This window comes from Salvia hispanica, chromosome 6, assembly GCF_029641045.1.
Source record: "Salvia hispanica isolate PSC_SH4W2 chromosome 6, Shi_PSC_v1, whole genome shotgun sequence".
Taxonomy (NCBI): Eukaryota; Viridiplantae; Streptophyta; class Magnoliopsida; order Lamiales; family Lamiaceae; genus Salvia; species Salvia hispanica.
The window spans coordinates 31,872,235-31,885,241 of NC_142697.1; the positions used below are offsets into that span (position 1 = coordinate 31,872,235).

The 13,007-nt window shown below is 37.7% G+C and overlaps 2 protein-coding genes across 2 annotated transcripts; one reads left to right on the forward strand and one right to left on the reverse strand.

The window, feature by feature from the left end:
• Positions 1-1,054: 1,054 nt before the first annotated feature.
• On the forward strand, positions 1,055-4,031 carry LOC125205494 (disease resistance protein RPS5-like). The gene has a single exon (XM_048104470.2). It carries the CDS (start codon positions 1,055-1,057, stop codon positions 3,947-3,949), a length of 2,895 nt encoding a protein of 964 aa, XP_047960427.1. The 3' UTR covers positions 3,950-4,031.
• Positions 4,032-4,654: 623 nt separating this feature from the next.
• LOC148923585 (uncharacterized) lies at positions 4,655-5,238 on the reverse strand. The gene is made up of 2 exons (XM_089061548.1): positions 4,775-5,238; positions 4,655-4,697 (listed from the first exon to the last, which is right to left on the reverse strand). Exons 1-2 carry the CDS (start codon positions 5,206-5,208, stop codon positions 4,655-4,657), a joined length of 477 nt encoding a protein of 158 aa, XP_088917674.1. The 5' UTR covers positions 5,209-5,238.
• Between the last annotated feature and the right edge of the window lie 7,769 nt (positions 5,239-13,007).

The window sequence follows — 13,007 nt, forward strand, 5'->3', positions numbered from 1 at the left end:
ATAAATTAAAAACTTCAAATTTACTAAAAAATATTTAAATTTATAAAACATGCATTACAATTCCACGAAATATCTCAAATATTAGTATTTGATCATGTTTATGATTGAGTTTAAGCATATACCTCAAATATATCACAATTAAATGTTTTACATTGTGTGAATATTAGTAATTTTAATCATTATTTATTGGATTGATCGCGTGTTAATATTATCGGTAGCAATCCGATTAACCCGCTAGGCTAGCCCGAAACCCAAGCTTTTAGGGTTAGGGTTGAACTTTTATAACCCGAAAGAAATCACAACCTGATTGACCCACAACCCGAGTACGGTTAACCTGAAATCCGGCGGATCGACCCGATTAACATCCCTAGTATTTTTCTCGCAGTTGTTGATGTTATACATGTGTTTTTCTTGATTTGAGTTGGGGAAATTTTGTCCGAGGACTTTTGCTTATATCCACTCTCAAACTGATATATTTAAAAAAATAAAAACACAATTATCTCTAATTTATCTTCATTTTATTTGACAAGCTAAATAAGACTACTTAAAATTATTAATAAAAAATAAATGTTTTATTTTAATTTTTAGTGAGATAAAAAAATGTTATCATATCAATAAGAGTATACACTTTAGGATTTCCATATTTTTAACTAACATTTTTTCACGGCAAAACTGAAAGAACAAAATTTTGAAGCATCACAAAATATTACCTTACCAATATTTGTTAAAAAAAAATTCCATGATAGAGGGCAGAGCTAAGTCAACTCACAAACCCCAGTTCTCAATTCTTGTTTTTGACTAATCACATTTGTTTGTATAATCCAATCCAATTCAATAGATTCTATCTCAGCTGATCCTTCAAGTTCTCAGGTGAAAATTCTCATCTTATTTTATAGTAGTAGTATTATCCTGAATGTACCTAATGATGAAGATTTTTGCTAATCCCCTGCATTTAGTATAGAAACAGTAAATAATTTGCTGAAATCCGTCGACTTTTTTATTAATTTGTGATTCAATTGTGTTTATCCGTACAGAATTCACATTGTAGAGCGAAATGGAGAGAATTTTCGAGATGATGTTTTCAAAGGTGGGGGAATTGTTTTTGTCAAAGGTGATGGATCAGACGGCTGATAATGCTCACAACAATGTGAAGAATATAAAGGATTTTGAGGTAATTTTAAAAACTCTGCAAAAGAAATTGAAGTCATTGAGTGCTAGGGCTTGTGATGTGGAGGAGGAGATCACGAATGCAGAGCGCTCGTGTAGAAAGAAAAGGAAACGAGAAGTCGAGGAATGGTTGGAACAAGTTAAATCCATTGAGGAAGAAGTTGCTGAGCTGGGGGGACAAGTGGAATCACACGGATTCGTGACGAGGTTGATGGATGGGGGAAGAGCAGCCAAAATGAGTGACGAAGTTGATAGCCTTGTTGAGCAGAGTCGGAATTTTGGCGAACTTGTACTTGATGTTGGTGGGAATTTGGGAATGGGAGAGACGTTGTTGGCGAATGGGATGGTTGGCCAAGCGTGTCATGATAATTTGGGAAGGGTTTTGGAGCTTTTGGAGGGTGGGAAAGTGTCGAGCGTTGGTGTTTATGGTATGGGTGGTGTGGGCAAGACAACTCTGGTAAAGCACATCAACAACCGACTCGTGCAGCAATCTCATAGACGTGTGTTTTGGATTACAGTCTCTCGGGAATTTAGTGTCACCAGTCTACAAGACAAGATAGCTCGTCTCTTAGGTGTGGACCTTGTGGATGAGGACAATGAAGGAAGAAGAGCAGCGAGGCTGCATAGTGCGTTTTCTCGGATGAAGAACTCAGTACTCATATTGGATGATGTGTGGGAATATATTGACATGTTAAGGGTGGGGTGTCATATTTCTGTGGAGTGCTGTAGGTTGATTATAACAACCAGGTCGTTGAAAGTGTGTCGCCAAATTCGTTGCCAAGAAGTGATTCTGGTTGAAAAACTAGGTAATGACGAGGCATGGAAGCTGTTCAATGAGACGTTGGGGAATGAGATAGCGCTAGGTTCTCAAGTAGAAGAAATTGCCAAATCTGTAGCAAAACTTTGCGATGGTTTGCCACTAGGAATTATTAGCGTGGCTGGAAGCATGAGGGGCGAGGCCTCTGTTCATACGTGGAAAAATGCTTTGTCTGAACTAAAGGAATGTGTCGTTCGCCAAGAGGGCATGGGAGAAGATGAGGTTTTCAAGGTATTGAAATATAGTTTTGATCAGTTGAACAGAAGTAATCAGAGCCAGAATAATGAATACAATACGCTTCAGCTCTGCCTCCTGTACTGCTCGTTATATCCCGAGGACTACCAAATACTTAAAGAGGATTTGGTTCGAAAGTTCATCTCAGAGGGGTTGATGGATCAAAGAAAGAGTAGGAGAGGGCAAATTCACCAAGGTCATTCCATATTGGAGAAATTAGTGAATGTGTGTTTACTGGAAAGTGGTGTTGTTTTTGAGGAATACGTGAAGATGCATGATCTTGTGAGAGGTATGGCGTTGATGATTGGCGAGGGGAGATATATGGTGAGAGCAGGTAACTACTCTTTGATGGAAATCCCCGACGAAGAAGAGTGGACAAATGGTTTGGAGAAGGTGTCCTTGATGATGAGTGGCATAAAGAGAATCGGAGATGGAATCTCTCCCGATTGTCCTAACCTCTCAACATTGGTTTTATGTGGGAGTCCATTGGACACCGTCACGGGTTCATTCTTCTTCAAAATGCAGCACCTGAGCACTCTTGATCTGTGTGAAACTGACATCACGACGCTGCCAGATTCAATCTGTGACATGAAGTGCCTCAAGAACTTATTCCTTGAGTTCTGTTCTAAGCTTGAAAATGTACCCTACTTGGGAAATCTGAAAGCACTGAGGGAGTTGAACCTCTCGTATACAGCCATCGAGGAAGTGCCTCGTGGACTTGAGGAGTTGTTCAATCTCAAGTTCCTTTCACTAGATGTGCGTACGCTGAAGATGCTTCCTAGAGGATTGCTGCTCAAACTCGGGAATCTTCAGCACCTGAAACTCCCATTTCATAACTTAGTACCAATTGAAGAAATTGAGAATTTCAAAAAACTGGAGGAGTTCAGCGGAGGAGTGGAACATGTGAGTGATTTTAACCGTTTTGTTACAAGCCGTGTGCATGATACTTGCTACAGAATAGGAGTAGGATACAGCTACACTGCTCGCTACAGATTTTTCGAACTTTATAACAATGAGTTGATCTTGTGTGGAGTGAGCCTTAAAGATGAGAAGGTATCGGGGGAAGGCGTTTTGTACCTAACAATGATCCGATGCAAGGGCCTGAGCACCTGCTTCGTGAATGACTTTCCGAGATTGGGTGATCCCACATCTCTCAAGAGAGTGAATATCGAAAGCTGTGGAGGAATAGAATGCATATTGAGCAGCGATCATCAAGATTTGCTACTGCCTCAGATCTCCACTCTCGAAGATATTGTGCTGGTGGAGTTGGAGGATCTGAAGGGATTCGTGATCGCACCCATAAAGATTGTATTCTCCTCTCTAAAAAGGCTAGCTATATACAAATGTAGCAAGGTGGGGAAGCTGGGGTTGCCTGCATTGAGCTTTCCCAACCTCGAATATATTGAAATCGAGGTGTGTGGAGAGGAACTGCAAGAGATATTCGATGTTGATGGAAGAGGCTCTGTCACCCTCCCCAAGTTGAAAAAGCTGATCTTACATGAGCTGCCGGGACTGGAGCGCGTATGCAAGGCAACGATGATCTGCAACTCCATCGAGACCATCGAGATTGTGCAATGCCCTAGATTGATGAAGAAACTACCTCTGCATTTGGATGTTTGTCCACCTCCCACCCTGAGAGTGATATTGGCAGCTCAAGAATGGTGGGAATTGTTGGAGTGGGACAATCCCAATCTCCCTCAACTCCTCCACCCCTTTCTTCAACTATTCTGATTCTGGATTTATATAGGTAGACTCTTTGTAACATATTAATGAAGAGAATTTACTCAGCTCTATGTGGTATCTTTTTTGAAAATATCAGTAGTAGAATTGTATTTTGATATTCTTCTAACACAAGAAAACAAAAATCCTTATCCACAAACAACAAAATGAGGTCACAAATCCATCACGAAATTGAGAAAAACATCAACAAAATTAAGCATGGCTGCTGCCACCTCAGCCTACGCCGCTTCTCCATGCTATGCACGATTAAATACTCTCTCTGTTCCATGTTAATAGAGTCATTTCTATTTTCAGCAAAAAAATTATCCATTCTCTTACTTTATTATTTTTTCATCTCTTTTACTTTATTTTTTTCTTACTTTATTTACCACCCACTTAACACACCGTGCCGAAAAGAAATGTCTTAATTAACATGAAATATCTCTTCATCTCTCTTACTTTATTTTTTCTTACTTTATTCACCACCCACTTAACACACTATTCTTAAACTCCGTGCCGAAAAGAAATGCCTATATTATTGACATAGCAATCAAATTTTCTTTTTCACTCAATAGTTAATTTCAAAATCAAAGAGTGTCATACTCTTATCATAATTGAGTTTGATCTTGATCAATGAGACACATAATTATTCATTCTCTGATTTAAACAACACGAAAATAATTCTCCAACAAATGTACATATATAGTTCCCTTTCACTCAATTCTCATCATCTTCTCTTTCCCTTGCTTTGAAACCAAACCTGCATGCAAAAAACAAGCATCTCCAATCAATTACTCTTACATTCAAAATACTACAATGAACAAGGGCCTTACTTACATATACATATTTGAAAAGGGAGATACTCTCAGGACACCGTTCATCTGAACAGTAGCAATGTAATCCCCGTCCTCGCCTTGGACAACTTCGACCTTGGCATATCGAACACCACCAGTCATATAATTAACCACATGACGAATGAATACGTAGAAGACCCAACTAGTGCTTGTGGTATGAGTGTTGAAAGCTTCAATCACATCCGCATCAGGAAGCTCCACCTCCACGTTTGCCACCTTCTTTGAGGACAGATTGTAGACCGACCAGCTAGATGAGTAGTCCATCATGAATAGAATGTTTCCACCCACATAGATGAGGTTCCTCTTATACGTATCAGGGTATGGCTCAGGTAATACCCTTGCAAAGACTTCCCAATAGTTTGATACCAAATTGTACTGGAGGAGTGTTGGTTCGTATCCTTCAATGTCGCAAGACATGCGGGCTCGGCCTTCGTATTCATCCTGATTGTAAAACCAGGTATCATAGTATATCATAACCACTTCTTCGGTGTACTGAAAGCAAGATCTTGGTAAGGGAATCTTAGCCACGCTCGTAGGCAATACCAGACTGAGGAACTGGCCTTTCTTCGGGTCGTAGATCTCAGCCCAACTACTTCTTATAGGAGTGCCACCACAGATGAATATCCTGCCATCGTGTAATGGGGCTACCATGGGGTTGACTCGGACTACACTCATACTAGTGGGGCTACGAGTCCAAGTCACAGGAGATGAACCAACAGGTAGTGGCGCAGTTGACAAGTAGTTTGTTGACGTAATTTGTGTACTTGAAATGGACTGTGGGACCGAGTAGATGGCACCCCCGAACATGAACATGGTATCACCGACACAAACAAATCCCGGGCCAGTCGGAGAATTTCCTTGAAATTCCAATTCTTCTAGATCAAGAGCAGTAGCACTCTTCAAATCCACCTCGTCAAACAACAGTACTTCATACTCAGAGGCATGTACTTCAACATAATGAAGCGTAGACCTCGATCACCCTGCTGAATGAAACCAACCCAAAATATTGCTCATTCTCGTATTGGTTTAATGAAATCACAAATATTCAATGTGAATCTGCAATTTAATTACTAATTCACAAAGAAATTCTTTTCTCCAAGAGGAGTTCGTAGAATCAAACATCGAAACAAAAGTTTAAATTGTTGTAGTGTATGTCTGTATACGTATACCGTCCTCTTTAGATTTTCAGTTTCGGATCGCTCTTGAATAAGCTGAATCTGTATAAGAAAAAACATTGATTTGGTTAATTCTAAATATTTAAGATGAATTAGGTAAATATATAAATGAATTTACTTTGTGAGCTCGAATTTTGTCTAACGAGAGCTCGAGCTGGTGCTCGAACTCAACCAGCTCTTCGTAGTGCATGAATTTCAAGTCATCATTGTTGTACAACTGAACTAATCTGAGTTCAAGATTGTGTGTTTCGCTTCTCATTCTGAACAAATGAACACAGTAATATATCTAAACCATCAGATAATGAAATTAGCCCCAAGAATTGCATGAATCATGTATTGAATTAAGAGATTTAATTTTGTATTGAAAAGGAAAAAAGGAACGTGAGTTTTGAAGAAGAAAATAACAAACCTGTTAGAGCTCGATCTAAACCCTAAAGAGAAAGAAAAGTAATTTGAATCGTGAAAACAAGGATAAGTAGTAGTTTGTGTTTGCCGGACAAGTATTGATTGATGAGGCAGACGAATAAGAAGAGCTTAGGATGAAAAGATGGAGAGGCGAGAGGAAGGAAATAGGGTTGTATTTCGATTTAAAATAAATTATAGTCTATTTCAATTACCAAACTTGTTTATTAACTTTTTAAAAAGCAATGGGTTATAAACTAAATCATTCAAATTGGGGTCTTTTGATCAAATTAATCAAAACCCATTAAAAAAGCCAATTGATCTAAACCTAATAAACACGCCGCCGTATCATCTTCTTCCTCCTTGCGAAAACTATTCTGATCTGCAACTAATTTTTCTTTCTTCTTTGCTGATACAATTTACTAATTCCTCTCTCTTCTCAAAACACATCAAAAATTAAATCTTTCACGGATATTAAATTTCTCAATATAACAGACATGACATCTGAACCGGGGTAGTCATAGCTGGGTAATGAGTTTGGCACCGGCCAAGCCCCGCTCCAGCGGTGGCTTGGCCAACGCTGTCCCCGTCCCTGCCTGCAATTGAACATATTTTCAGCGAATATGCGCCGGAGGTAAACATTCAGAGCAAAACTGATTTAGGAAGCTTACGGCGACGGAGGATTTTCTACTTCCATAGGATCGGACTCCATGGATAAGTCGGAGATGGAGAGAGGAGGAAGGAGAGGGGTGTTTTCGACAATGAAGTGCTACACCACAATCTGGATCGAACACATAGCAGAATATCAGGGCCGAAAGCCTGGGTAGGCTTATATCAATTTGGCAAGTAGCTATTTTAAATTCAGTCGTGTCATGGAGGTTATACCGGGTTATCGTGCAGCGCTATCATACCAATCAAAAACTAAATACAGCCTAGATAGCAGCCCATATCTAGGGCTATCATACCAATCAAACGCCCCCTTAGTATTTTGCCTAAAATGACATGCAAAAGCCCTATCAAAATAATAAAATATAGAAAAAGTATTATCTCATCCAAAATTAGGAATATATAGTCCCTACTATAATAATTTTCTGAGTCCGAAGAAACTTTCTGGATGCTTGTCCACCACCCACCCTGAGAGTAATATTGGCAGCTCAAGAATGGTGGGAATTGTCCAGGTTCATAAGAATCAATTTAACCAGTCATATAAATCAACAACAATTACAACATTAATCAATCCAAACAAAAACCAAATTCAGTGCCAACATTAACCATTCACTTCTCATCCTCCTCTTTCACTTCCAAGAGGTCCTCCTCCGCGCCACTCTTACTGCTCACTTCGTCACCTATGAAACTGCATACAAAAACGAGCATTTCAATATAATACACGGACATTCTAATCATAAAGAAAATCCAAAAAAAAGAATTCAAACTATATCATTCATAATTAATAAGGGGGCTCACATATAAAGTTCGCCATGGTCACCGACTCTCAGGAGACCACTCAACAGAACTGTAGCAATATAATCCCCGCCCTTCCCTTGGACAACTTCGACCTTGGCATATCGAAGATTAGTAGAAATGGAGTAGTAATTCTCATTTGGCAAGAATATGTAGAAGATCCAACTACTACTTATCATATCATTGTTGCCGAGATACAAAACTTTCATATCATCCCCATCCTTAACCCTCACGTCCACCTTCCCCACCTCCTTTTTGGCAGACAGATCATAGACAAACCAACAAGATGCTCGGTCGATAATGAATAAAATGTTTCCCCCCACATATACGAGGTTCCTCTTATCCATTTCACCCAATGGTGATTCAGGTACGGGGAGGTTCTCTGCGAAGATTTCCCATGTGTTTCTTCCCACATCATACAAGACTAGTGATGGGTGGACGATTTCCTCTTTATTAACCCCATTGTGATAGTATATCATAACCAGTTGTTCGGCCAACAAAAAGCAAGAGGTTGGAAAGGGATTCAAGATATGTTCAGGCAAGTCCCTACGGTCGAACTCACCATTCTCCGGGTCATAGATCTCAATCCAACATTTTGGTTCATAACTGCCCCCGCAGATGAATATCCTTCCATCATGTAATGGGACTACCAGGTTGTTTATTCGCCCAGAGTCCATAGCAGTGTCGCAACGAGTCCAAGTCATAGTAAAAGAGTCATCACCGAGTACTGGTGGTGGCGGTGCAGACCACAACCATTTTGTAGGACCCAGCTCTGGCTTGTTATACATCCCTCCGACCATGAACAAGGCACCACCCACGCGGCAAAATCCAGGCGAGGTTGGAAAGTCTTCACTCACAACTCCTTGCCCATGACAAACAACAGATGATCCAGAAACTTCGAGATGAGTATCATCCTTCAAATCCGCCTCGTTGAAACTAAGGTACTTAACATTAATATGTACATACTTCAAAACCGTGAAGCGTAAACGGGGATCGAGATGAGTTTGGCTCGTTGTTAGGGTTTCCATTGTCTTTAGGGCAGATTGAACCTCCATCAGTGTGATGGTTTTCTCTGTCCCGTATAACATTGCATCCTTCAGTTGGTCAAACGATGTTGGTAATGCGTTTAGGAGGATGATGGCCTTGTCCTCGTCTTCTAAACTCACATCAATATTCTCCAACTCATCAACAAACTTGTTGAATTGATCAAGTTGCTCAGTGATGTTGCCATCATCGCTGAATTTGTACGAGTATAAACGTTGCTTCATATACAATCGGTTCGCCATGTATGAGCTCTAGCGATTGGAAACAATACAACAACAATTTAGAATTAGAACGTTAGGGTAAGATGAATTAAGCAATGAGTCCAAAATATTACTGTATTCATTTAATAGTAGTACTATTATTAAACCACCTTTAAATTTCTATGTGCGCCAAAATATTATGCATTTAGTATTATTAATGATTTAAATTAAGATAAAAACATATAAATTCTATATACATAATGGCCTTAACTTTTTAATCGATCAAATCGATTATATTATACTTCGCCTGTCTCTTAAAAATAATTTTTTTTGAAACGGCATGGATTTTAATAAAAAGTTGATAAAGTAAAAGAGATATAGAAAGAAAAGTGAATTGATAGAAAATAGGTCTCACATTGTTAAAAAGAAAGAAACTTTAATCCTAATACATAAATATTTCATCAAATCAAATCTTCGTATAAAAACTTCCGTTATAATATTAATTAAATCTTACATGTACTTGACTGTGAAATCTGCGTGATTTAACAATTCAATTATTCAAATCTTGTTAACAAAATGCACTGCGTGTCCTTTGATAGAATCACATTACATTTTACAGTCGATATAAATCATATTATGACATTTATAGTAAATTTATTCCACTAGGATTATTTGGACATTAATTGTCTAAAAGCATTGTGAATTTCATTAAAATAATGACGAGTATATCTGCTATATTATAAATATAATTGCGTAAATTCACATACAATTATATAAATTTGTAATGAATAATCGATTTTATTTTAGTAATAAGTTGTAAAGTATTTTATTACATGAATAAATAACCGCCTAATCGCCCTTTAAAAGGGAGCGCAACACACTAATAATTCATCGGCAATTTTTGATTCTTTTTTTAGGCAAATAGTACTTCTTCCGTACACAAATAATAGTGTTATTTGTGCATGACACGAATTTTTATGAAAAGCGGTAAAGTAAGAGATAATGAAAAAAAGTAGGTAACGTTAAATAGATAGGGGGAAAAGGTTGATAAAGTATGAGAAATAAGTATAAGTGAGTATGAGATTTATTCTTTATGGACGGACGGAGTATTTGTTAATAATCTCATTTCCATCTTTTTTTTTCACTTAGGGCTCGACCGGTAGGTCTCGTCCTTTGCGGTTTTGCCTCAAATATTGGCAAAGTTGTCTCATCTATATATTATATGATGCATCATCGGTCAGCAATTTTATTATCTGTCACGCATCCCAATACGCATAGGGGCTTACCTACATTGAATAATTCATGTTTAACAATATACTTTTATAAAATTTAGGATAAGTATAAGAATAAGGGAAGAGATAGTATAGCATAATGTAATGATCGATGATTATTTTTCTTCGAGTTGTTTTAGACAACACTCTATTATCTCACTTGGGAGGGAAGGAGGTTGACATCGACTTGGACCTGTTTGCTCTATTAATCGATGGGATCCTCCACGCCATTTTTTTGTCGTAATTGGATATCATCGGTTGCGAGATCTTTTGGCTGAGTATAGACTATGTTGAATAGAAAGCCCCTACGTCATTTTGGCTGAGTAAAAGGTTTTTTATTCGACATAGTCTACCATTAGACAAGAAGTTTCACAAGCGATGATCTCCAAGTACAACAGAAAACGACGTGGAGTATCTAATACGCCTAATCGAGTACACCTTTCCTAACAGGTCCAAGTCGAGGTCAACCCTCTTATATACAATCTCTTACCATCGTCTTTTACTATCCTAAATTTTGTACATGTTTTTACATATGATTGAATTATTCCTATGTAAAAATATGTACAAAATTTAGGATGGTAAAAGATGATGGTAAGAGATTGTATAGTAAGAGGGTTGACCTCGACTTGGACCTATTAAGAAAGGTGTACTCGATTAGGCGTATTAGATACTTCACATCGTTTTTATGTTGTAATTGGAGATCGTCGCTTGTGAAACTTTCCGGCTGATTGTAGACTATGTCGAATAAAAAACCCTATGGGTGTATATTGTGAATCCCATTATATTTTGGGATAATCGACAGATAATAAAATTCTTAACTGTGTTCTTAGCTAAGAGCACCGTTGTGGACCTAGCCCCCACTTTTATTATTATTTTTTTATTTTCTGCTCTTAGCTGCGGCATAATACCCTCAATCATACTTGTAGCCAAGGCATGCTTTTATTTATTTTTTATTCAATTATTCAATTTAAATACTTCTATTACTAAAAATATTTTCATAATGGTTTCAATCCACGTATCATGGCATTAACTTGGACAATACATTTCCAACAATTATATCAAACTTAATTCTATTTTAGCATATGTTATCTTAAAAAGTAATTTTACTCCAATTAAACTCAGATTTTACACCGTTTTTAATCATATGTCTCACAAATTTTTTGAAGTGCTCCATATTTGATGTTGTTCTAAAAAAAATGCAAAAATGAGTTTAGATTTGCAATATAACTGAAAATGTTTTCTACAATTGGACATGGTCTTAATTGCATTAAAAGGATTGGGAAACTTAAATGATTAGTCGGCAAAAAAACCGCAAAAATTAATGATTTCCTATTTACTTATTTTAGTTTCATAAATTTGAGTGTGATTTTCAAGAAATACAAACTCACAATATGCACCTAATTATGTAAGTTTGAAGTAAATTTGTTCCACCAGGAATATTTGGACATTAATTGTCTAAAAGAATTGTGAATATTTGGAAAAATTTTGTTTCAATAAAATAATAAACATAATTGCGTAAATTCACATAGAATTATATAAATATGTAATGAATCTATTTTATTTCAGTAATAAGTTGTGTAGTTATTTTATTACGTGAATAATTAACTGCCTAATCTCCCTTTAAAAGGGAGCGCAACACACTAGTAACTCATCGGAAATTTTCGATAATATAAGAATTAGGTTAGAGATAGTATATACAACATAATATAATGAGGGGGTGATCATTTGTCTTTCAGTTGTTTTAGGCAACATTCTATTGTCTCATTTGGGAGGAAAGGAGGTTGACCTCGACTTGGACCCGTTTGCTCGAACGGGTAAGCAAGGGTGCACTCGATCAAGCATATGAGATCCTCCATATCAATTTTCGCATATGAGATCCTCCATATCAATTTTACTTCGTAATTGAAGATCGTCGGTTGTGAGATTTTTTTGAATGAGCACATACCATGTTTAATAGAAAACTCCAAGGTCATTTTTCTATTCAACGTGGTCTGTGCTTAGCCAGAAAATCTCACAACCGTCGAATCTCCAATTACAACAAACACGTCCAAGTCGAGGTCGACCTCCTTCCCTCCCAAATGAGATAATAGAGTTTTGTCTAAACCAATTGAAAGACATGTAATCATCTCTCACTATACTATCTCTTACCCTATTTTTCTACTATCCTAAATTGTATACATATTTTATGTAGGAATAATTCAATGCAGTTAAAAGCCCAATGGTTCCCTTTATATTTTGGGATAATCGAAGGATAATAATGTTGGAATCATGGATTAAATGTGCCCGGTCAATAGACTTTGACCGAATAATAAATGTGACGAGACATTTAATTCTTCGAAATTAAATGCTACAGCGTCGGTCTACGTTCCACGTGGATGATCGTAGTATATTTACTTTCTCAAATTTGATTCCCGGTGAGTGAGAAATAGTGGATTAAAGTTGGGCACAATTGAGCCTTATTTAAGCTTGGAGTCTTGAATGTAGGGAGCAATCAACTAGTGTTAGTTGTCCCACATTGGAAGTGAGAGCCTTTGGTTGAGGTGTATAAATTAAGTGTTCTACTACACTTAGTAAATTCTAGTGGATCAAGTTGGGCTGCAGAGCCCACACGCGCGCGCTGCTGCCGCCCACCGTGCCGCGTCGTGCCAGTGTCCTTGGACTTG